The sequence below is a fragment of the Pinus tabuliformis genome, chromosome 1_1 (assembly GCF_031772625.1).
Source record: "Pinus tabuliformis cultivar Carrire ecotype Pingquan chromosome 1_1, CPIR1, whole genome shotgun sequence".
Taxonomy (NCBI): Eukaryota; Viridiplantae; Streptophyta; class Pinopsida; order Pinales; family Pinaceae; genus Pinus; species Pinus tabuliformis.
This window is the reverse complement of record NC_142297.1, coordinates 543665408-543689285: the sequence shown is the minus strand read 5'-3', so window position 1 is coordinate 543689285 and position 23878 is coordinate 543665408. Positions and strand designations below refer to the sequence as shown.

General features: G+C 38.5%; 1 protein-coding gene across 3 annotated transcripts in view; it reads right to left on the bottom strand.

Annotated features, from left to right (window-relative positions):
- Positions 1–23878, bottom strand: part of LOC149214249 (Ubiquitin-like superfamily protein) — a 179437-nt gene that overhangs the window by 17758 nt on the left and 137801 nt on the right. For 2 of the 3 annotated variants that reach the window (XM_089392222.1, XM_089392223.1), the window contains exons 10-16: positions 22835–22999; positions 22652–22723; positions 22415–22547; positions 21838–22338; positions 21411–21616; positions 20990–21325; positions 20092–20763 (exon numbers count right to left, since the gene is read on the bottom strand). In XM_089392222.1, coding sequence (XP_089248348.1) covers positions 20092–20763; positions 20990–21325; positions 21411–21616; positions 21838–22338; positions 22415–22547; positions 22652–22723; positions 22835–22999 — 2085 coding nt within the window. The remainder of the gene's footprint in view (positions 1–20091; positions 20764–20989; positions 21326–21410; positions 21617–21837; positions 22339–22414; positions 22548–22651; positions 22724–22834; positions 23000–23878) is intronic. The other variant, XM_089392224.1, reaches the window with a different exon arrangement.

Below are 23878 nucleotides of genomic sequence, written 5' to 3'. Positions count from 1 at the left end.
TTGCCCATGATCTCATCTACATTCTGCCCATGATTATTATACTTCATGCTGCCCATGATCTCATCTGTCATGCTGCCCATGATCATTGTTATCTTGATACTAGATCTGAATATAGTAATCACTGTTGAGACTGTATGTCTCCTTTTACAGGTATGAGAAACACTGAAACTTATTGAGATGACACCCAACGTAATCCTCATTACTGTTGTTTACAACGTCCTCATCACACCTCCTTACCTCAGAGACATCCGGGACTGATAACCAAAGTGACATTGTTGCTGCCTTAATTCATTCAAGAATAGTCTTGACTGCACCTTTAATTTACAGGTATGCTGAGAATGATACTAGCACAGAATTGCTTGCGTCCTCTTGTCATGCGTTCCTTAGATCTGAGATCACACGTATTGCCATGAGACTAGCTCGGGTTCTTCTGCTCCTTATACCAATCCGAGGTAGCAGTTAAACCCTAAATAGATGCCTCTCTGTGGTGTGGATCTGGGTCTCCTTTTTGCTGTGTTTGAGTGCCTTTTCTTGCTGCATATAAACCTCTTAGATTGTGACCAGACAGCATATAGATTAGGTGACTTTCAGACCTGTGGCAAGGGCTCTTTTAGAGCTTTCTTAGACAGCGGATGGAAGGTCCCATATGTATCTCCTTGCTGCGTAAACAGGTCTCCTCTAGGACCCTGTATAGATCCTCTTTCTAACTGCAGATAAAGGGTTTCTTTCTGGCTGCGTATAGGGTCAATAGACAGCGGCTACAGGCCTTCATTTAGGGCCTATATTGGCCCTCCTCTCATCTGCAGATTGAGCTTTTTGAGACAGCGTATAGAGGCTTATTAATGTTGCTTATAAGTCTCCTCTTTTCTGTGTGTAGGTGTCCTCATAAGCCTGTGCCTAGGGCATATCTTTACTGCGGCTATGGCTGCAGCTACAGCTTCATTATGACAGCGGCTAGGTCTCCTGTTTAGATGTCTCCCTTAACTGCGTACTAGGCCCTCCTCCTTGCTGTGGATTAGGCCTCTCTCTACTGCGGTTGGGGCCTCCTTTAATCAACGGATTAGGGCTTCTTTAGACTGCATATAAGTGCCTCCCTTTGCTGCTTAGATCACCATGCTGCGACTAGGGCATCATACTAGGCCAGCGTATACTCTTGGTTCTCTCCTTCTCCAAAAACCCAGACGTGGAGAGGAGATCACCTCAAGAATACGTGTCTGCAAATGATATCAAATCCTCATCTATTTATACCAAAATAAGGATGATGAATAGACACGTCGGTTGGGCTTCTAGAGCCTACATAAGAGCTGGTCGGCTTGACTATAATTACATAAACAAAATAAATTCATATCTCCATAAATACTTATCGGAATCGGATGATCTTTGGATCAATCCTACACCTCTCGTCGAGAGGGATCCAATAAAATTATCAGCTGCCATAAATAAGCTGACCCACATGGAGTTTGGCCCTAGTTGCCAATTTAACAAGCGTTGACGTGGATTATGTCCACAATCATCTTCATGATGAAAGGAACAAAACCCATGTTGCAAAATTATAAGTTCCTCTAGGGCGTTGGAGATCCCCAATTTGACCATAATTCAGAACAATTGACTGCACTTATTTGGAAAAAAATATGGACATTTGGAGTTGATAGCATAGTTTTAAAAATCGAAACCGGTGACCAGACCAGTCCACCTAATAAACCGGGTTTCAAACCACAACAAGTCAGATTTCACTGAACTAGTCTTCAAAAAAATACTTGAAATAATTAATTTTCAAACCTATTTTTAAGATTTAAAACCATCATTCCAAACCAATAGAGACAAAATATAAAAGTTTGCTCCTCTATATAACATGTAAAGGTGAATATATCAAAATGACACTGAGTGCAATACATATCAGCAACAAAATACATAATCAATGAGGCTTTAAATGGCCTCTAGAGTCCGAAAACAATGCTCTAAGCTATGGGGCCACTAACCTACTACAAGTCTACATATCAATGATCAACAACATAATCACTCCTCATCACCACTACTAGACAAGGGATCATCAACATGAGATACATAAATAATATGGCTCAGAGTTTGAGTACTCCTAAAACTTCTCTACAACTTTAGTAGTAGTAGTAGTAGTAGTAGTAGCAAAAATAGACATCAAAACTACAAATCATTGATCAACATGGTCACTCATGAAACACATCATTGATTCAACGCTACTAGAAATGGGATCATCAACAAGAGATACATAAATATCATCTAGCTCAAAGTCTTCAAACTTGGATTTCTCAACCTTGTAACATAATAGAAATTGAAAAAGTTTAACATGCCTAACCAATGATTTAGGTTTGAGTGAAGGGTTCATCTCCTCAACCTTATAATGTGGTAGAAAAAGATTATCAGGCCTAACCAGTGGTTTTCCTTTGAGTGAAGTACATTCTTGTTAAGACCATGGTAGAGGAGTCCAACAATCAATACCACCAACATCAACAAAGTTCAACAATCAATGCCACCAACATCAAGGTTCTTAAAGGGCTTCAAGCTTTTGATCAAATTCCAATCTCATGCCCTCAAGCATGATAGAATCAATTGGAAACACTGCAAACCCCCAAACCATGAAATTCTGAAAACCATTGTCTATTGAATTTTGAGTGAAATCTAAAATTCTAGTTTCTCCATATGAAATCCAATGAGGTCGAAACCACTCTCAAACATCCTGATTCAATTCATGGTAATGTTAAAGGAAATGCCACTTTTACTTTAAGAATTTAACATTACCATTAATTGCCAACATTGCTAGGGTTGAGATGTGTCAGGCAAATGGGAGGGTGGGCATGCTTTTCTTGGAGGGGTTGTTTTGGAGGAAAACAACCCCAAATTTCCCTCAAAACAACTTCAAAACTCACAAAACTGCATTTTGTGGGTTCCGTAGTTGGCCTCACAAAAAATCGATTGGTTTATGATGGAACTAATCGGTTTGACCATAAATCGATCGGTTCCGTCATAAACCGACTGATTTGGTCTGGTTTTTGTGATTTTTTTGGCAAAGTCAGCCCTTAAACCCGGTGTTTTGCCCGATTCAACCAGGTTGCTTAATGAACCAACTAGTTTGACTGGTTTTTGGTTCATGTCGGCCAATTTTTAAAACTATGGCTGATAGAGCTTACTATTTGGCATGAGGTGGAATCTAGTGTAGGAAAGTATGTAACACTTGGCCAACTACGCTAGGGCATTCGAGAACTATGGCAAGGTGGCAAATTCTACTTGTGCATGAAAGTTATCATCAAACAGAAACCGTTGTTGGAAAAGTTAATATAGTTGTTGGAGGTGTCCATTTTCGAGAAGATAAGGTTGATAAAATAGTCATTGCAAGTCAAATCATTACTTTTCTACAAATGGAGCCAGTTCTGAAGGTGATTAAACTCATTTCAAAGGCAAATCATGTTAGCAAGGAGGACGTTGGAGTCTTGTAGTAGGACGTTGGAGAAGTTATGAGCTTTATGCTTCTTTATTTTGACTTCTGAACCCTTTCAATATGAAATGTTGGACTACTTTGGTGGTGATGAGGCAATTCGACCCACTTAGGTGGGAAAACTATTGTAATAAAATATTATCTCTTCATGAGATGACTTAGTCTCCAAATCTATTGCGGGATGACAACTCAAATAACACATTATTTTAATGGAAGGAAGAAAGTAGCCATTAGAAAAAGTTCTATAAATAGCTAGCTCCTTCTATTTGAGGTTGTTGATTGTGAGATCATTTATGCTATGCAATAAGAAACCATTTTGCAAAATACTTGTGTATTGGATTGATTCTTCTATGCTTTATTTTCTTATCTTTAGCCTATAATTTATGCTTAATAGACTAACTTGCAAGTTGTTGGACATATTGAGAGGGGGGTGAATCAATGTTTCATTAATTAGCCAATTTTAATTAACAAATCACTACAATAATCACTCAAGATTGAACACATGAACATAGAAGATTTATAATTGGAAGAAAACTTTTCTTACTATAAAGTGTACAATCAAGTTTATCATCCCCAACCGGAACTAGATATCAATCCCCCACTTGAGCACCAACTCAATGAATTCGTGGGCACCAACCCACAAGAGACACCAATCTCCTAGCTGAGCACCAACTCAAGAACTTTGTAGGCTCCAACCTCCTCAGCTAAGCACCAACTCAACAAAATTCATGGGCACCAACCCAACTCCAAGTTATATTGTGGATTTGTCGTCAATTACTTTTTTGATTCTCAAATATTTAGGAAATCATCATCAACCATGAAATCCTCAAGTTTTCTCTTTCAAGCCTAATGACAATCACTGCACTTGCCTTGCCTTCAACTATCCTTAGCTCTTGGAAATTCCTTTTCAGAGATTTGGGCACCAATGCACTCTCCAAGAATCTCAGTTCTATACAAGAAACACCCTTCACTGAGCTCGACATTTGTAGCACGATCTAGACCAAGTGCCAACACCAATTGTGCCACGCATTATTGCTCACCATAAAACTATATTTGTTGGACTAGAATCATGACTACCTCACAACCAAATGAGTTCAACACCACTGCATTTACATTGCATGCTTTTGTGCAGGTTTATCAACCCACAAGCAAAAACTATATTATGTCTCTCTCTCCCACAAATCAAAGCTAGATTTACTCTGTACGTTCTTGTGCAAGGTTATCAAATCGCAAACCAAAGCTAAGCTTACATGGCATGTTCTCCCGTAAGACCAAAATTACTCTTACATGGCTTACTCTTCCACAAACCAAAACCAACAATTAACGAAAAATGAAACAATAAACTTAGAACTCGACCTTGTCATCTCAAATCTGTTATAACCATGAGCCCACACTAATGATATTCACCGTGATCCAAGTTCTTATTATCAATCCACTATGTTTATTATCAAATGAGCTATACGAGGAGGTAATTTATATGTGTTGAACCGTCATCTTAATTATAGGCGCTGACATGACTTCTGATTGCCAAAAAATTCTTGTCAATTGTTGTTGAGTTGACTTCTATTTAGTTAAATTGTCCTAAAATTTTACACTCTCAATGACATTATTGGCTTGAACAATTGTTGTGCTACATCTTTCTATGTAGTTACTTATCTCCCTTTGGCTTCTCTTCCTGAAGAGTGAAGTTGACTCCTAATGAAACACATTGTTTTGGTGAACTCTGTGGAGAGATATAATGATGAACAAGTGGAGATACTTGTGCCTGGAACCACGACCATTAACATAACTATTGGAGACATGCTACAAAGAGGAAGCTGGATCTAGGTTCTTAAGTTTTTCGAGCCCTGTTGTCAAGAGCTCCATTCTTATCATACAAATCTAACGAGCCTCTTTCAATCCGCTCTATTTACACTGTGTTTTATCACCAATGTTGGTACTATTTCTGGTTCTGACTATCCTAATCTTAATTCAACCTATTGCTGGATCTAGGTTCTTAAGTTTTTCGAGCCCTGTTGTCAAGAGCTCCATTCTTATCATACAAATCTAACGAGCCTCTTTCAATCCGCTCTATTTACATTGTGTTTTATCACCAATGTTGGTACTATTTCTGGTTCTGACTATCCTATTCTTAATTCAACCTATTCACAACAGTGCCACTATTTGAGCTTCTTCTTTTAGGGTTTCTTGTTGCATCTTAGGACTTCTTACAACTTTTCTTCCTTGGGGATTTTATTGCTTAACTTTTCAACACGTTGTCTCCTTGCTTAGCAGGTGCTTATGGGTGCCTCTGTAGGAAAGGAGAGTATTCAAGCCCATACAATAAATCCATTCAAGTTGTGTATTTAGGCCAACATGGCTTGATATCAATGACAAACCTCTCAACTTAAGTATAGTATGGTTATCAAAAAGATGCTATAGTGATCCATTCAAGGACAGGGTCAGGTGGAAGGGGAGATTCTCATCTCACCTTTAGCTACCATAAAAAAAACACAATCTAAGTGTTGGAAAAAACCCTCTAGGGGAGATCTTCCAGCATATTTGTGGGATACTGATAGCATTGTTTCTATAATAGTTGAGGCATCTTGAAGGAGTAGATCCTTCTTGTGGAACACATTTATTTCAGGCTATCCTAGAGTGGTTTGAGTGGGATAGTTTCACCCCCAACTCATCATTCACTCCTAGTCCTCAAGGGAAAGTTGACAAAAAGGGGGTTGTATCGCAATCCGACAAGTTGTAAAAAAACGAAGGTAAAACCTCACCTATCAGCCATCTATTTATTAAAAATTTCCAATTTTTTTTTCCTTTTATTTCTTTACTAGTTTGCTGAAAATTTCATATCCTTCTAGCTAGTAAAAGCTTTGGAGAAATGAGTTTAAATTTATATTTTATCTAAGAAATAGATATATCTGGTTTTCTTGAGTTTATTTTGCACATTTTGCACGGGTATATCTAATTCATGTGTGCAGATCTCCAAGAAAAATATCATTGTAGCAAACTTTTAGATTGCAGATTTTCACTATTGAGTACTCAACAAGGCCACCATTATACAAGTATCTTATTTTTTCCTTGCTTTAGCTTAGATTTCATTTAATAGCTTTTTCTTCTTTTTTTTAAGCTGTGGTTCACGATCACTGAGTGGTCGCTACATCCACGGGAAATATCGGGGCAGTTCCACCCGAAGGGATCTGCCGGTCGGCCAATCTTAACAGGCCTAACCCTGAGGGCGTCGAGGAGATTTGACCCCGTGACCTCCCAACTGGGAAAGTACTTAGCAACGGGAACTCGACCAATTGAGCTATCCCTTGGGGCTTTTCATTTAATAGCTTTTGTCATACATTTGTAGTTCAATTTCATTTATTGCAGTGTCTTTAAAGTTCAATTATTACCTGAAACAATTTTCTAGATGTATACCTAAGGGGTTTTGACCTCAAGACCTACAAAAGTGGATTTTCAACTTGCTGGAAATTCAACTTTGAAGCAAGTTTAAAGGTTAGAAGTGGTCTATATAGCCCATTCTTCTATCTACTAGCCTCCCCACCCATAGATCCAAGATTTAAAGTGTTCTAGAACTTTTGGGTCGCTTTTCAAGGGGTTGGCTTGCTGATTTCTACATTTTCTGCAGAAATTAGAGACATTTTAAAAACAGAGCAGGAAACAAATTTGCACAAAATCCCCACAAACCAAGTGTCTAATCATAGAAACACTTACATATTCGGTTAGGATATTTTTAGCACACTGCAATTGGCCATTTGCATGTTATATTTGACAAAATTTTGACTGTATGGGCTTCTTATTATTTTATTTACAGATTTTACAGACCTGTCAAGCAGGACACGTAACTTTCTATAGTAACTCATCTAACCAGGTGACAAATCATAAATATAATTGCATTTTCTGGTTAGTATATTTTGAGTACATTAAATTAGACTACTTATATGTGGTATCTTGTCCATATATAGTGTACTTGTGTGCTGGTTTAGTTCTCTTTCATTTGCATATTTCTATATAATTCAACAAAACAATGAAAATTCCACTTCAACCATTTGACTCCATTGTACAGCACCGGTCTTGTAGCAGTTGACCGGAGTCATTCACGAGAAGCCTTCAATAGCCCTTTTTGCTAGGAGTTGGGTTTAAAGAGTGGGGACTTAAGTCAAGGTGATAGTGGGCCTTTGTCCTCTCTGTGCCGCCCATAGCGAGCTGTATAGGATCTTCAACAACATGCTATACGGTGCAGTAACAAGATTATTGAGGAAGAAGTGTAAATAGAGCAGCATCAGGGCTTTGGGGTAAATGGGAAGGACTCCCATGTGTGGAAGCTCAATAATGCTTTGTAGTATTCCAGGATTGACCGATATTGTAGAGTATGGGATTCACCAAAAGGGAAGCATATTCTAACTTATATTATATATTAGTTTAGATTGATCTACTTATTTTGATGTTGTATGTATGACTTGCTTTTGACAAGTCGAGAAGCTCATTACAAGGTCCAAACTAAACATCAAAGTCGAGTTCAAGATGAAGGACATCGGCTTGATACATTACTTCTTGGGGTTGGAGGTTTAGCAAAGACAAAGGGAGATTTTCCTTAGGTGGGGTAAGTATGCAATTTAGATCTTGAAGATATTTCAAATGGAGAATTGCAAACCTATCGCCATACCCATGATCACTAATCTAAGGAAGGTGATAGCTTCAGATTCGAAGTTGGTGGAACCCACAATGTCCAAGTAGTTGATAGGTCCCTTGATGTATTTGATCAACACTAGGCCATATATATGTTTTGCGGTGGACACACAGAGTTAATTCATGGTGGATCCAAAGGAGCATTAGGAGCATCAAAACATGTGCTTATGTATTTGAAGGGCCCAGTGAGGTATGGTCTAAGATATCTTAGAGATGTTCTAGTGAAGATGAAGGGTTATTAAGACTCAAATTGGTCAGGCAATGCAACAAATGTGAAGAACACCTCAAGATGTTGCTTTAACTTGGGATCATTGATCAATGATGGTGTCATGCTTCAACAGAAAGCCAACTTCCCTGACACTTGTTCATTTTCCATACCAAATTTGATTTAATACTCGGTAATTTACTTGTTATGGACATAATAATTATAATTATAATAAATAACGATAAGATAATTAGTAATGAAAAAATATTTCTTATAAAAAAGACATCCATTAGTGAAAAGGCAGCTCGCCAAGGTATTTATATCAGGGGCCCTCATTGTAATATTCATCATTCTATCAATTTTATCAAGAAATATTATTTAAATATTTATAAATAATTATGTCTTCAAAATAAAAGCAAGATCTGTTTGTTACATTGCAATCAGAGCCAAGTGTTGGCTACCATTTGTTTTAGATCCTGAAATTATAGAAACCAAAACGTTTTAAAATGAACCAAGGAAAATCAATGAACCAAAAAATAATTGCTACAAGAAATCAAAGAGTTAATTAAAAATGGCCCAAGGATCTTAATATGTTGGATTCAACACCTGCAATAGAAATCAACATTAACATGAAAAGGGATAAATTAAAGAATTGAAAAATACCCAATCTCCTACCTCCAGCGGCCAGCCTTCTTCAAAGTGCTTTAGAAGGGGAACTAGGTCCAATCAAACATGACATGACAGAACCTAGCATTTAAGGACGTTCTAGCAAAAATAGGGGCTCAATCCTTAAATGTAGAGTTGGCAAAAGCATCTACTACATTTCAATTTACAACATCTAGCTCTGTTAAGGAAGTTGCTAACCACGAAGGGGATTCAACCAAACTTGATGTCTTCTGCCTCATTTCATGCCTGTAACCCTGCACAAGATGTTGCTAAACAAGATAGGTGTTCCACTAGACTTGTCAATGATGCTAAGCCTGACATTTTTACATGGCCTGATTCAACAAGCCCTCAATTTGAACAATATCCAACAGCTACTGTTGAACATCCACTATGAGATCTACTAAAAATGTTTGTTCATAATGATGATTAAGTCCTACTCAAGGTCATCAAGTTTGCTACACCAACATCTGCTAGTGTAGAGTGTGTTGACCCTGATTACAATTTCATGCATCAAAGGGTATATCGTGTCGGACCTTAGACAGACATTTATTTTAGTCCTAATGAAAGCAATAATTGTCCAATGTCACCTATGGAAGACTCTTCCCTGGTTTGAATGATGTGATTCAACAGATAGTTATCACACTAGAGAGATATGTTGTTGACAAAGAATGTGTTGGTATTCACAATGCAACCTTTCAGCTAGGCCTGGTCAACTTAATCCATTTGATAATGTCGTCGAAGAAGCAAAAAATCAACAACATTGGAATAGTACAAGCTTTGTCTTCATACATTTTAATCCATTTGATAATGCCCTCGAAGGAGTAGAAAATAAATAACGATGGAATCGTACAAACTTTGTCTTCACACATTCTCTTTCCCAACCACAATCAATTGCACAAGAGAAAAATCCATTTCGATAAACTGTTCTATATAATCTTGGGCATCTAGGACTCAAAGGGTGCGTTCAAGCATCCCCTTCTTTCACAGAAAGTGGCTTCATTAGCGTGGACAATATAGGCCAAGATGGGCGGGGCACTGTGCAATCATTTATTGCAAACAATATAATCCAGGTTCAAAAGCCAAGAGAGTCATACCCTCTCCCTTATCATTGTTGACACCCCTTCAAGCCATGACCCGAGCAAGTTTGGTGAATCCAATCTTTCTAGACCGGATAGATTTTGAGGCGATATTTCGCAGAGGCGATATTTCGCAAAGGCTCCTTAAGATCAGCATGAGATGTTCCTTGCTTTCAATGTCAAGGAAATTCCTGGATATCCAAATCATTGTCATACAAATTCTATGACAAATGTGACAAATTTGATTGTGATCCTTCTTCAGTTATGGATCATGTTGCAAAATTCATCAAGTATGCTTCAGGGATCAATATGGTTCATGAGGATGCTTTCATGAGGTTGTTTATTAATTCTCTTGGGGCTGATCAAGGAGACCAGTTTGTTGAAGAAAATGTAACTAGGTTCAGTCTTCATAAATGTACTTTTGATATTTGTACTTATTCAAGAAAAGAAATATTATTTTTATGATATATATCAATGAGTTTCTTGTTCATTGAAATAGGTCTAGCAGATGTTAAGTGCTATAGGTGAGTCAAATAGTCAAAAGGAAATGTTGAAGGCCTTAAGGGTATGTTACACCATGTAATAGGGTCAAGAGAATACATCAAAGTCAAGTCCCCTCCTATGCAAAGGCACCATCAAAGAGGCTCCTTCAAACATGTGACACCACCAAAGAAGCCATCCAAAGTAAGACAACAAGTCGGTCTCCATACAGTTCTCAAGTCAGCCTACAGGGAGGGACAGTTTATATATAGAGGATGTTCACTCCACTATAACGCATTCACTTACCTATGAAATCAGCAAAGTGAATGAGCAAGTAAAGGGTGAAAAAGAGACGAGAAAGGGAGCCTCTAGTGCACCAATGAAGGAAGGAAGAACACCGAACCTTAAAGGAATGTTTCTAGGGCAACCTACAGTCACACATGCAAGGAAAAGGAAGGCTGCCTGCGGTCATAACAGCAGAAACTCGCAGTTGACATATCTCTCTATTTGGGCTAGTGAACTAGGCCTATAAGGCCTCCCAATCAAGCAAAGGAGGAAAAGAGATTACCATATCAAGTAAATCACCACACATGCGGGAATCTAGGGCTGCAGGACAGTCATATCAAGTCTGCACCTACACCTTGAAGAAGGAGCTCATTTGGTCAAGTAGAAGGAAGGGATCATCACAAGAAAAGGGACTTATCAAAAGGTGTCTCTTCTAGAGCAAGTGCAACAAGGTCCATCAACAATTGAAAGAACATTGAAGTGCCAGAAGGAGGAGGTCGAAGTGCCGGAAGGAGAAAGTGCCGAGGAAACAAAGTGCCAGAAGGACTTGACTTGTGCTTGGAGGATATTCAAGTCAGGGGTCTAGGGTTTGGCATTGATCAATAAGAAGCTTCAATAAGAGAAACTTACTAAAGAGTTTTCCTCTCAAGAGAAGAGAGGTTTTGGCCCTGGCAGAGAGTCAACATCTTGTGTTCTTGTTCTTATGTTTTGGTAGCAGTTTGATGAAGTACACACACATGCATTAACAACAAGAAGAAGAACATCAAGCTAACAAGAAAAAGTAAAAAGACTCCACAAATTGTTATCAAGTAACAAAGAATCACACTACACTTATTTTCCCTAGATTCTTCAACACAGCTTAAATGCTCTTGTAAGCCTAAAAGCATCGCTTCTATTAGGATACCTATTGAAAAAATTCTTAAGCAATGGGGGTCATGGTGTCATTTTGAATATATCCTTAAAGACTCAACCATAGCCCTCCAAGAGGGGTGCCTCCTTGATCACGTTGAAGAAGATCATTGCCATCCAAAAGAGAACATCACCCCTGATTATCAAGTAGATCATATTGAAGAAAATATTGATCATTCTACTGATGAAAGAAACCAGGTTTGTGCCAAATGAAGAACCCATTTTGGTTCATCATAATGAACACATTGAAAGTGACCTTGAAGATAATCTAGGAAGGGAGCATGGTGAGGATCATGCTGAAGATGACACTTTGGCAAGTGAAGTTGAGGCGAGCTCCACCCTTTTCATAGATGTTAAGTTTGATGATACACTTTCTGAAGACCTTAAAAAGGGTGATCCCATGAATTCCCTGCAAATTAACATTTGTGATTTTATGCATATTGAAAAAAGGAAGTGGGATATGAGTAGCCATCATTTTGACAAGGATCTGATTTATGAAACTGATGATGATGTTAACAATGACCTTGTCCTCCCTTGTACTTCATATAATCAGGAAGATATGATTGTTGATGTATTTGAGTCATCCTTGGATCTTCTTGTTGTCATCCCTTAGTCATAATCAAGATGCACAAATTTTGAGAGTGATGAGCCAACTTTGGTTGACCTTCTTAAATTTGATTGTTGTGATGAGCAGCATGGTTGTCGAGATCTTATCTGTCAACCATCTTCTCTGCCATACCGCTCCCAACATGTCTTTAAGGACATCAATGAGAGTTGTGTGCTTGAGATGGCTATTGTGCAAAAGTTACTAAAATTGATCATTTATTACTCCATATTCAAGTTGCAAGAAAGGATTAGCAGGAGTAAGCGAAATTTGGATTCCTCTTTTTCATTCTTTACCCCTTCTCACGGTGGAAAAATTGATCCATAAATATTTTATTTTCCCACCTCCCACACGTGTGATTCAATATGTATGTGTTATGATATAGATGATTGCGATGCTTTCTTGATATATCTCATGATTAATAATAGGGGTAAGAGGTGTGATATAGATCTTAATGATACACTAGCTACATTGGTTGATGTTTATACTTAGGTGATGTAATGTGCTGGGATAGAATAAGTAGTTGCATTGCATATTGTGTGAGCATTCTAATATCCTACGTTCTCATATCATGCTTCATTATAGATTAAATTGCACTTAGATAAATTTTATTTTCTGGACAAATCTTTGTCATCATATAAAACATGGGTGTTGGATACCCTACAACCAGGGCACATGCTCACAAACAAGTTGACTCGGATGAGCAAGTTACAGGTTTGTGAGCCAAGGGATTGCTAGAGTTCTCATGAACTCTCGTCCAAGCATATGGATCATCCCCTCTATGGTGAGCTCATGTCCTCGAGTTGGAGCCAAATGTTACCCACCAAAATGGCTAAGCCCATAGGAGAAAACTTTTCTCCTCCATCTGACAACTAGCTAAATAGTTAGCCAGCCAACAACCCCTGACAGCCACCATTAGGCAATGATATGTCATGTGCCTCTGCCATCTGCATCAACCATGTACCTTTCACCAGGTGGGCTGCCATTAAAAATGCATTTTAATCATTTTGCATTTAGGTGCTTATACTTGTTTGTTGTGGGCATTTCCTATGGATAAAGGGGTGCTCTAGAAGATTGACCAATCTTTATTGTAATTTGTTCTCTCACTTAGCAGGGGGGTTAATCTTTAGCCCTAGTCCAACGGAACCTCCTTTTAAGGACCAAGTACCTTTTTGAGGCTTGATACATGAAATGTGTTATGAATCCGACAATGGTCTGGTAACTTTAAACCATACACCACGCTACTTATTTTTTATTATTATTTGGTACGGTCCATAATACTTAGGAGATAACTTATTTTTCCCTTGTTTTAATGATAATTGCTTATAGGGTTAAAGTCTGACGAAAACCCAAACTCCTTCTTCGAACTCTTTTTCGGTGCGGTGTTGGTCGACTTGTTGCTTCATTCTATTTTGTGCCACTGTTAGATTTTATTTTAACAAGTTTATAATTCTTTGGCTTTCTTCTAAGTGGTTCGTTACTAGAACTTTAGAATTGTGCAGCGCAAAATCCTTCCACTTGGGTGGTTCATACTACATAGCCAAATAGGGCTTGGAAGGGAGTCATTCTTGTTGAAGTATGATAGGTGGTATTGTACCATCATTCTGCCAAGTGTAGCCACTGAGACCATTTGTTTTGTTTGTCGGTGACGAAACAACAGAGATATGTTTCCAAACATTTATTTACAACTTCAGTCTGACCATTTGTTTGGGGGTGATAAGCCGAACTCATGTTGAGAGATATTCCTGCTTGGTGGCAAAAATCTTTCCAAAAATTGCCTTTAAATTTTGCGTCTCTATCACTGACAATAACCTTGGGAAAACCATGTAGTTTGTAAATGTTTTTACAAAACACTTCCGCAATTTGCTTGGTTGTGTCAGTTTTTCTGATTGCCATGAAGTGGGCATATTTGGTGAGTCTATCCACTACGAAAAATATCTTGTCCTTACCATCAAACATAGGAAGTCCTTCAATGAAATCCATCGAGATTTCCTCCCATTTTTTATTTGGAATATGTAACGGGTGTAGTAAACCAGGAGTTGGAATATTTTCACCCTTATTTCTCTGACAAACATCACATTCAGCGACATACTTTTGGATTTCCTTACTCATACCTTTCCAATAAAACGATTGCCGAATGTTGTAGTAAGTTTTGAAGAATCTGACATGCCCAGCTGCAGGAGAACTATGAGATTCCTTTAGAATTTTCATTCCAAATGAGGATGATAGAATTAGGTAAATTCTACCTTTGTACCATAATATGTCATTTTTCCATTCAAGATTGGCATTTTTACATTACTGCTAGCATGGCTAGTTGTGAGGTAGTATGGCTAAGGAAGCTCTTTAGAGCGTTGTTTGAGCAAGTATTGGATACTAAAGTAATTTACTGTGACGATAAGAGTGGGATTTGATTTTCTGAATATCTCGTGTTCCATGACAAGTCCAAACATGTTGAGATCAAATATCACTATCTTTGAATATGGTGAAAATAGAAGTAGTAGGACTTCATCATATAACGACTGATGATCAGATCGCCGACATTATTACAAGCCTTTGCCGAAAGGAAAGTTCTTGGTTTTCAGAGAGCAGCGTGGACTGACAAATGTCACCCTTCCTAGAGAGGGTGGTCATGGATGATTAGCCTTGGATGTCTGAGATCCTTGTCATGTATTGACAAGTGGATCCCCCCAAGCAATGATGAGCCTTGGATGAGCAACATCGTTGTCTTGTGTTGACAAGTGGATCCCCCAAAGCAGTGATCAGACTTGGATGAGCGAGATCCTTGTCATGTGTTGACAAGTGGATCCCCCCAAGCAGTGATGAGCCTTGGATGAGCGAGATCATTGTCATGTGTTGACAAGTGGATCTCCCCAAGTAGTGATGAGCCTTGGATGTGCAAGATCCTTGTCATGTGTTGACAAGTGGATCCCCCCAAGTGTGTATAGGGTGATGGATGTATCACTCTTATGATGATTCTTCTTCATTAGATTGTAACATCATTGTTCCAAAGCAGAGATAGCAAAGATCATTGTATCAGAGAGAAATTACTCCCTAGCTGAGAGGGAGTGTTGAAATTGGCAACTATGGGATGAATTTCCTTGAATAAAACTTCATTTTTGACCCTTATAAAGTGACTTTCTAAAAATAGAAATTCATGTCTAGCTTTTTCAACCATGACTTGCCAAAAATAGTAAATCACCTTCCATCAATTCGTAATCATATATGTATGATGGAAAATCACTTCACTTGTCCTTAATCAATTTCAATTGTTTATTTTTTAACTTAATCATCAATATTATTATTATTATTATTATTATTACTATTATCCCTTTTATGATATTATTATATTATTATTAAAAAGAAATTCAAGTTTCTCAATCATGCCATATGTAACACCCCTCAATTAATGCATATGTTAGTCTCTCTCTTTAATGCTCTTACGCACCTCTTACACTCTCTTACACATTTTAATGACTCGTCATAAAAAGTTTCCTCTTACACCTCTTTAATGCATAAGTCACAGTTCTCTCCTAAATGCATAAGTTACACTCCTCTCCTAATAGCGTAAGTTACACTCCTATTTTGGCATATGTAACTCCTTAAGGCATAGGCATTACTCCCTCATGAATTCAACCTCCTTGCTCTTCCTATATATTTGTGCCTCTCATCCTTACTTGACACAATTACTTGTGCTTGTGAAAGGAGAATTTGAATTTGAGAAAGAGAGAGTTGGATAGTCTAGAGGAAGATTGAGAGAGAGAGAGGGAGAGGAAGTCTTGAAGAGCAAGAGCAGTTCTTGGAGAGCCAAAGTGATTCAGTGTTTGCATCAGCTACTACTATCAAAGATCTTCTTCAAATTTGTGTGAACTTCTTCATTCTCTCATTGTACTTTGTATCTCTACTAAACAATTGATTTCTAATAGATGAAGAATCTGGTTGGATTTTCCCTTTGTGGGTTTTCCCCTAGTCATCGACCTAACTTCTTTGTGTCTCATTGAGTTCTTGACTGTCTTCCATTGTGCATATAGTTTATATGGTTATGTTCTATCTAATCTGGTTGGGTTTTCCCCTAGTCATCGACCTAACTTCTATGTGTCTCATTGAGTTCTTGACTGTCTTCCATTGTGCATATAGTTTATATGGTTTATGTTATATTTACAATTACTTAACTTATTTTGCAGCATAAAGATGTTTTGGATTTAAGTGATTGTAACAACATAGAACATCAAAACTTAACAAGTCTCGCATTGGGGACTTTCAGACATGTTAGAAATTTGGCACCTCACGGCTAAAGAACGAGTCAGGTTTTGCTTAAGGTACCAAACGACCAACCACATCTTCACACTCAGAGCCATTATTATTGTGGAGGCCCACCATCACTCTTTATAAGTCTATTGATGCTTTGTATACTTTTAGAAAGCATTTGACATAGTCTACTGTGAGGCATTATTCCTGAGGCTTGTGATATTCACACCTCTAAAACCCTCTTAGTAGCCATTATGAGATTGTATGAGTTGATTATGGGTTGTCTCCAATGACCCAAGGCCTTTCTTACTTCATCCATGGTATCGTTCAGTTAAAGTAGGGGTGCCCTCTTTCGCCAACTCTCTTAGGGATTTATATTAACAAGCTATTTTTTCCTCAATGAGCGCATCCAAGAGGGAGATACATGACATCTATATTGAGTGTCGATTTCTCACCTCCAAAGGATTTCATTACAATAGATTGACCAACTTCAAAGGGATCTAGAGCACAACACCTCTTGACCATCAGGGTACAGCCCAACCTCATCTGAACACCCAGATTTCTATCCAAAGTTTCTTTCCTTCAACCTTGGATGGTACGAGAGCAAGTTCTTGCTCCTATGCCACCCCCACGCCAACCACAGGATTGTATATTTGAATTCTTCCATGGGAATCGAGGACTCCAATAGCGAGCCAATGCCCTAACCACCCCCCTCACACTTGATCATCACGTGCCTAGTTTCCAATATTAAACTCTCCACATTGTATCACCACACCTATAATATTGTTGTATATATCTTTTGGTGTTGTTACACCTAACGATTAGCTCAGATACATATCTATGATGAAATTTTTCTTTAGCTTTCCTTACCTTGGCATTTAGCATTACCTAGGAGTTGCTTTTGCACTCCCATGTCGTACTCACATTGGACGTATCATTTAGTCACATTGACCCATAGTTTTAAAATCCGACTCCGACTCCGACTCAGCCAAGGGTCGACTCCGACTCCGACTCGGTATCGACTCGGCCGGCTCGATTTCAATGACTCGGTCGTTGTAAAAAATACATTAAATATTTATTTTTTATAAAAACACATAATTTTAAAGATTTTCATTCATGTTTCCAAACACACAGCATTAGAATATAGATAGAAGACAACATATGATCAAAGTAGGCTCATGAATATATCCATTATATCAAAATGGCACCCAGTGCATTGTCCAATACATACACGATGATGATATAGAGATCAAAACAAAAACACATAACCAAGGAGGCTATAAATGGCCTCTACAACAAAAGTCTGTGACCAGTACTACTGGCTAGTGGCTACTGCTAGAGTTGCCAACATCATCTGGCTCAGTGTTACTTGGGAGCAGGAGCGAAAGTGGGGAGCGAGAGCGAAAATGGGAGCGGGAGCGACATTTTCAGAAGCTCCTGGTTTGGGAGCGAATCCCAGAGGAGTTCGACAACCAATGTCACTAACATCAAGGTACATAGAGGGATTGGTGCTCTTGATTAAATACGAGTTCCATACCCTAATACATGACAAAATTCAATGGAAACATTGCAATCCTCCAATCCTGAAATCCTGAAAAACTGATAAGTCTGCTGGATTTTGAATGAAATCTAAAATTCTACTTTCTCCATATGAAATCCAATGAGGCTGAAACCACTCTCAAACATCCTGAGTCATTTCATGGTAATGTTAAAAATTTAAGTAAAAGGATGAAAATGAAGATTAAGGAGAATGTCACTTTAACATTACCATGAAATTTGAATAGCATATCAATAGTACAGAGCATTTGAGTGTGTTAAATAGGGTTTTGGAGGGGGGAAATGGACCCCAAATAACATTCAACTAATTCATAAAACACATTGGAGTCCAAACCAATCAGCGAACACCTTTAAAAATCATTAAAAATTTGTTAAATCGTTGTTTTACTGGGGTTAAGGGCCGCTGTTTGTGACTCGGCCGAGTCAGTATGGAAACGGCCGAGTTGGTCGAGTCAGCCATGACTCGGCCGAGTCATTCAATGACTCGGCCAAACGAACCGTTTCTTCTATCGAGTCATTTATGAGGGCAACGAAACAGATCAACTCGGCCGTTTCGGTTTCGAAACGGCCGAATTTTAAAACTATGCATTGACCTACTTTTGTTGTCATTCCTAGACATTAATAAAATTATCTTATCTTATCTACTCAAAGGGAAAAGATCAATTGATATGGGAGGGTAAATCGATACAGAATCTATCAACAAATACAAAAGCATAATTATAATTTGGATGCAGGAATATTCGAGTAAATACATATTGGTTCCTTCCTCTCTGGTATTTCTTCCTTATATTAATTTGGCATGAGTAATTCCATATATCTCAATCTTTATTAAGCAATGAGTACCCATTAAACCAAATAGACAAAAAAGGCATAAATTTATTATATGGAACCCCAGTTTCTAAAATGAAAGGATCCATGAGTGGTGAAATACATTACATAAACTAAGTTCCCTTGCTTTATAAAATTCCTCAAGCTGACTCGTCTTTCATGTTTCCATATATTTAATGTTTTATATTTTTATGATTGTAGAGAAAGGTCCCCCTATACCATAGACCCCAACATCCCCTATGAGAATTCCTATAATTCAGGGGGGGTCTCCACATCCCTTGGATACATTTCGTGACTATTGGATGTTGCCATATATATGTGTGTGGGGGTGGGGTTTGTGTGTGTGATTTTGGGCACAGGGCCCCCTATGCCAAGGAGCCTAATATCTCCTCTATTTGGGGGTGTATACATTGTCCAGACATCTCATCGATGCATTTCAACACTCATGCATCCCTATTTCCCAGAAACTTAGTGGAAAATTCCATACAAATAGGTAATAAATCAATGATACCACTCTTCATTAAATTTGCCCAAAAAAATTTAAATAACCAAAGATGCATTGCACCTGAATGCTAACATTTACTAGCACATGTTCCCAACACATAACTCACCATCATCTAGAATGACATGCATCAGCAGTTATCTCTATTCATTAACTACCACAGCCACAACTCTATTGAGTAAAGGACATGCATTGGCTATCAGTGATCACAAATGGCAGACGGACAACATGATAAAATTTCACAAGGGAACAAGTTTTAACAATTAAAAGAAAGCTTCAAAGCCAACAGATTAGGCAGAAGGGGAAATGAGGCTTAATGGAGGGGGCAAGGAACTTCTGTTTATGCAAAGATCACAACTATAAAGCAAGGGAAGCAAAAACAGAATGTCTCCCCTTGGCAAGAACTAACGATCAATGTAAGAAATATGGTCAGGATTTTGAATATTTAAGCACTTCCAACATTCAAATAGATTTGGCTACTTTATAACAAACTTTAAGGATAAGAAGATATCAGTTAAACAATATTAACATTTTGATCATAAATATTTATTAAGTGGGAAAGAGATAAACCTGACCAACCTGAAAGTTTTGGTCAGTCACTTGACCGCCTTCAGTTGGAGGTGCATGCCCTGCATTTGAAGCTCTTGACTGTGCTTCAAGACTGGGACCAGAAGAGGTACCACCAGATGCACCACCAAGAACTTGTGAAACAAGAGGCATCATCTGTTGCAGCACTTTTGAAAAGTCAAAACCATCTTGGCTCCCACCCATTCCAGAAAGCATGTTACCTAAATCATCCCCATGCTCTGCCAGCTGCTCTGTCATTTGTTGCATTGTGTTTCTTAAAGCAGGGCTTCGTGTAACCTGCTCCATCATGCTACTTAATGCCCTTGGAGGACCGGATCCTGTCTGCTCTGCCATTCCACTGATAAAATTGCTCATGGTTGGAGTTCGAAGAAGTTGGGACATGATATCTCCAACATCAACTCTTCCATTACCAGGACGTTCTCCAGGGACCATGTTACCAAACATCTCAGCAAGCCCATTGGGTAATACTGCCGATGAGCCATTTTCATCTGCTCTATGATCATCTGAAACCCGTTGAGAAAGAAGAGCTTGTAGAACATTTTTTCCCCTTGCAATAGAGGACTGGCTATGTTGATCAACTGAGACTGCTTCGTTTTTCTCACCCTTAAAGTCAGGTCCTGCCAGTTTATTTGTTTGTTGCTTGTGATTTTGCTTAGTACGCTTCTGGCCAAACTCAAATTCTTATTGTTAGCTTACTCCAAAATAAAAAAGTATAATGCACTCAATATAATAGCCACTTAGAAACCAAAATACCTCAAAACAGGTCCTAATCTAGATAAACTACATGCACATATTCTAGATGAAAGTTACTTTGTAACTAATAAGTTACAACACGCCTGATTAATGCGCAAAGAAAAAAACTATCCAGTAAAACGGGATTTTAGACAACCTTAGAAGGTAGAGGCTGAAGACCTCCAAGACCCAATCCTACAGGCACTGTTGTGTGGCCATCTGAACACTCTTTCTCAGGTATTGGCTGCAGCAGTTCACTTTGGGAACTAGTATAGCTTGTCGAAGCAATTGCATTATTCGATAAGGAAGACATGTCAAGTTCCTTCATATTGGCCTCAATTGCACTTGAAACTGGTCCCACATCAGTTGTATTTTCGGACGATGCAACTTCTCTTTCGTCATTAAGTGACTTTTCACTCACTGTTGGCTCTTTTGTTAGAGAATTAGACTCATCTCTAGTAGCTAAGCAGGCAGTTGCCTGTTGCTGATCAGGCTACAAAGTAAGGAAAGTATTATCATATAGAGACAAATGAGTTTAGTGAGTAGACTATCAAAATCATAGACACAACATATAATACCTGTTGCTGGTTTGGTCTCCCAGATTGAGTGTAAGCTCCCATCACTTGCTGCAATACAGAGTTCACCAAGTTCGCCATGTCACTTCCACTACTGACTCCTACATTGCTACTATTACCATTTCTCAATCTGTCTCTCACATCGTTGTCTATACCCAAATGCTCATCAGACTGTCCTTGTTGCACTATATGTTGTTCTGTTGTAGAAACTGTAAAATAAAGCTAATATCATCACTCCAGAGTCCAAACTACACACTTAAAGCCACTTTCCAGAGTCCTTACATCTAAATGCATGTTGCCAGTAGTAATCATTTGGGCCACGGTTTGTTGAATATTCCTCTCAGAACAGAATATCTATGTTCTCTACCTTAGAGCTGATAGTTAAGCAGAAACTCAAAAATTATACAGACAACTTTGTAAATATACGCACCGGACTGGTTTTGAGCCATTTCCCGTTCAGAATTTGAATTCTCAGATGCAGAAGCCACAACAGGTGCAGACAAGGAATTCATAGATTGAGCACCACCATTGACGTTTTGAATCTGTGCCTGCACATGGGCAACAATTGGGGGGAAGGGGAGAGTTTCTGAGGGCTGTTGTCCACTAGATTGTCCTGCATTGATAAATGCCTGAGCTATGCCTCTTATAGGAGAACCCTGACCAGGGTTCATCTGCTGAAATCTAGCAAGAAGAGGATAAAAAGCACTAAAAGCAGAATTGGATGTTTCAGTAGGAGGGCGAGGAGGGACAGCTGCAACCACAGTTCTAACTGGCACTACACGGACAGACCCTGTCTCTCTGGGACCTGGTATACCATTCCTAACCTGAACCTGATCTGCCTGTCCTGTATTTTGTGGAACACTTGTTTGGTTTCCTTGTTCAGCGTTTGCAGGGGAACTCACTGGAGCTCCTCCAGAAGCCAATGATGTCCCTATTTAGAAAACCACAAGCCAAGCTTTATTACATGTAGGCAATAGAAAGAACACAAGAGCAGAAGATAGACTTACCTGCATGTATGTGTATGTTGATATTTCTTGGCACGTCTCCTGTACCAACGGATCCTCCTGTAACCCCAGTAGTTGGCTGAACAGCTCCAATGGGGAATGGACCAAAAGCACCAGCACGCTGGAAAACTTGTGGCTGTGTACCAAAAGGAAACAGGTCGATAACTCTGCTATTAGTAACAATCAGAGGTGAAAAAATCATTGTAGTGTATGCATATACATCAAGGGCAGAAGTCAAACCTGAACCATGATGGGATTAGGCCCAGATGGAGAGATGTATACTGCAGGCCCAGCATTTACAACAGATTCAGCCTGCATAAAAATTGGCAAGTAGAGAATAAGTGGTCCAAATTCACATTTAATTGAAAAAATTAAAAAAGTAACCAAATAACACCTCTCAATCAGAGGTCACAAAGATCATACATGAGATTGTCCCATACGCAATGTTAGAGTTGCACGACCAAGCTCTAGCAGCAATGCACCTAATTCTTGCATCATTACTCCATCCCACATAGCAAAAGACTGAATTCGACTACGTAATAATGGTTCAGTTACCATGTTCTCATTTTCCAGCTCCCCCGCAAGTTGCTGGCAAACAGACAAGAAAAGTCAGGCATGTTCAATCGAAAAAAGAAGTATGACCATGCCTCACCTATGCAGATCCCTGACTATTTCCATTTCAAACTCGAAGATAAAGACAAGGAGGAAAAATGGTTTGTCCACCAACACATTCATTATGTTAGACATCCTCTCAACTATCATTCATGCCCTTTTCATTTTTCTTCCTATAGACTGTGACTCTCATTGTGTCTACTAATGGTTGCTTCTCTTGTTTGGTCACTAACTTGTGTGAGTCCTCACTGTGCAACAGTTTACATATCCTCTCTTACAAGTGAGACTTCACAAGTTCAGGCTCTCACAGATCTCTGGTAGAGAATGTAAGTAATGAATAACATGCAACTATAGATCAAATGTGCACAAAATCACAATGCAGCTATTATATAGAATCAACAATGCGACTATTAATTTTTTATTGCACCAGTACCTTTAAATAGGTGTACAAACTTTGTCACTGTGACCTCTATAATGATCAACTATCAAGTCATACACATCACAAGGAATACAATAAAACATTATCGAATGACTTTATTAGCTGAGGTGGTAATTAACTTTACTCCAACAAAAACTATACTACAATGTAGAAAGAATGTTTTATTATCAGACTCTCGTCCAATTTACGTTATTGACCAAAATCAGTATACACGGAAAATCCCTCTGAAATATTTGACAATTATAATAAATTTTGAGAAAACTCATGTATACATTTAATTCATGGGTCATCATGTCAGCCTTGTGAATATCCTTCATGTTCAATATCTCAAGCAATCTACCAATTTTTATCACTCAGAACATAAGCAACAAAATTATGTTCCGAAGAAAAATGATGGCAGCACAATCCAGTCTGAC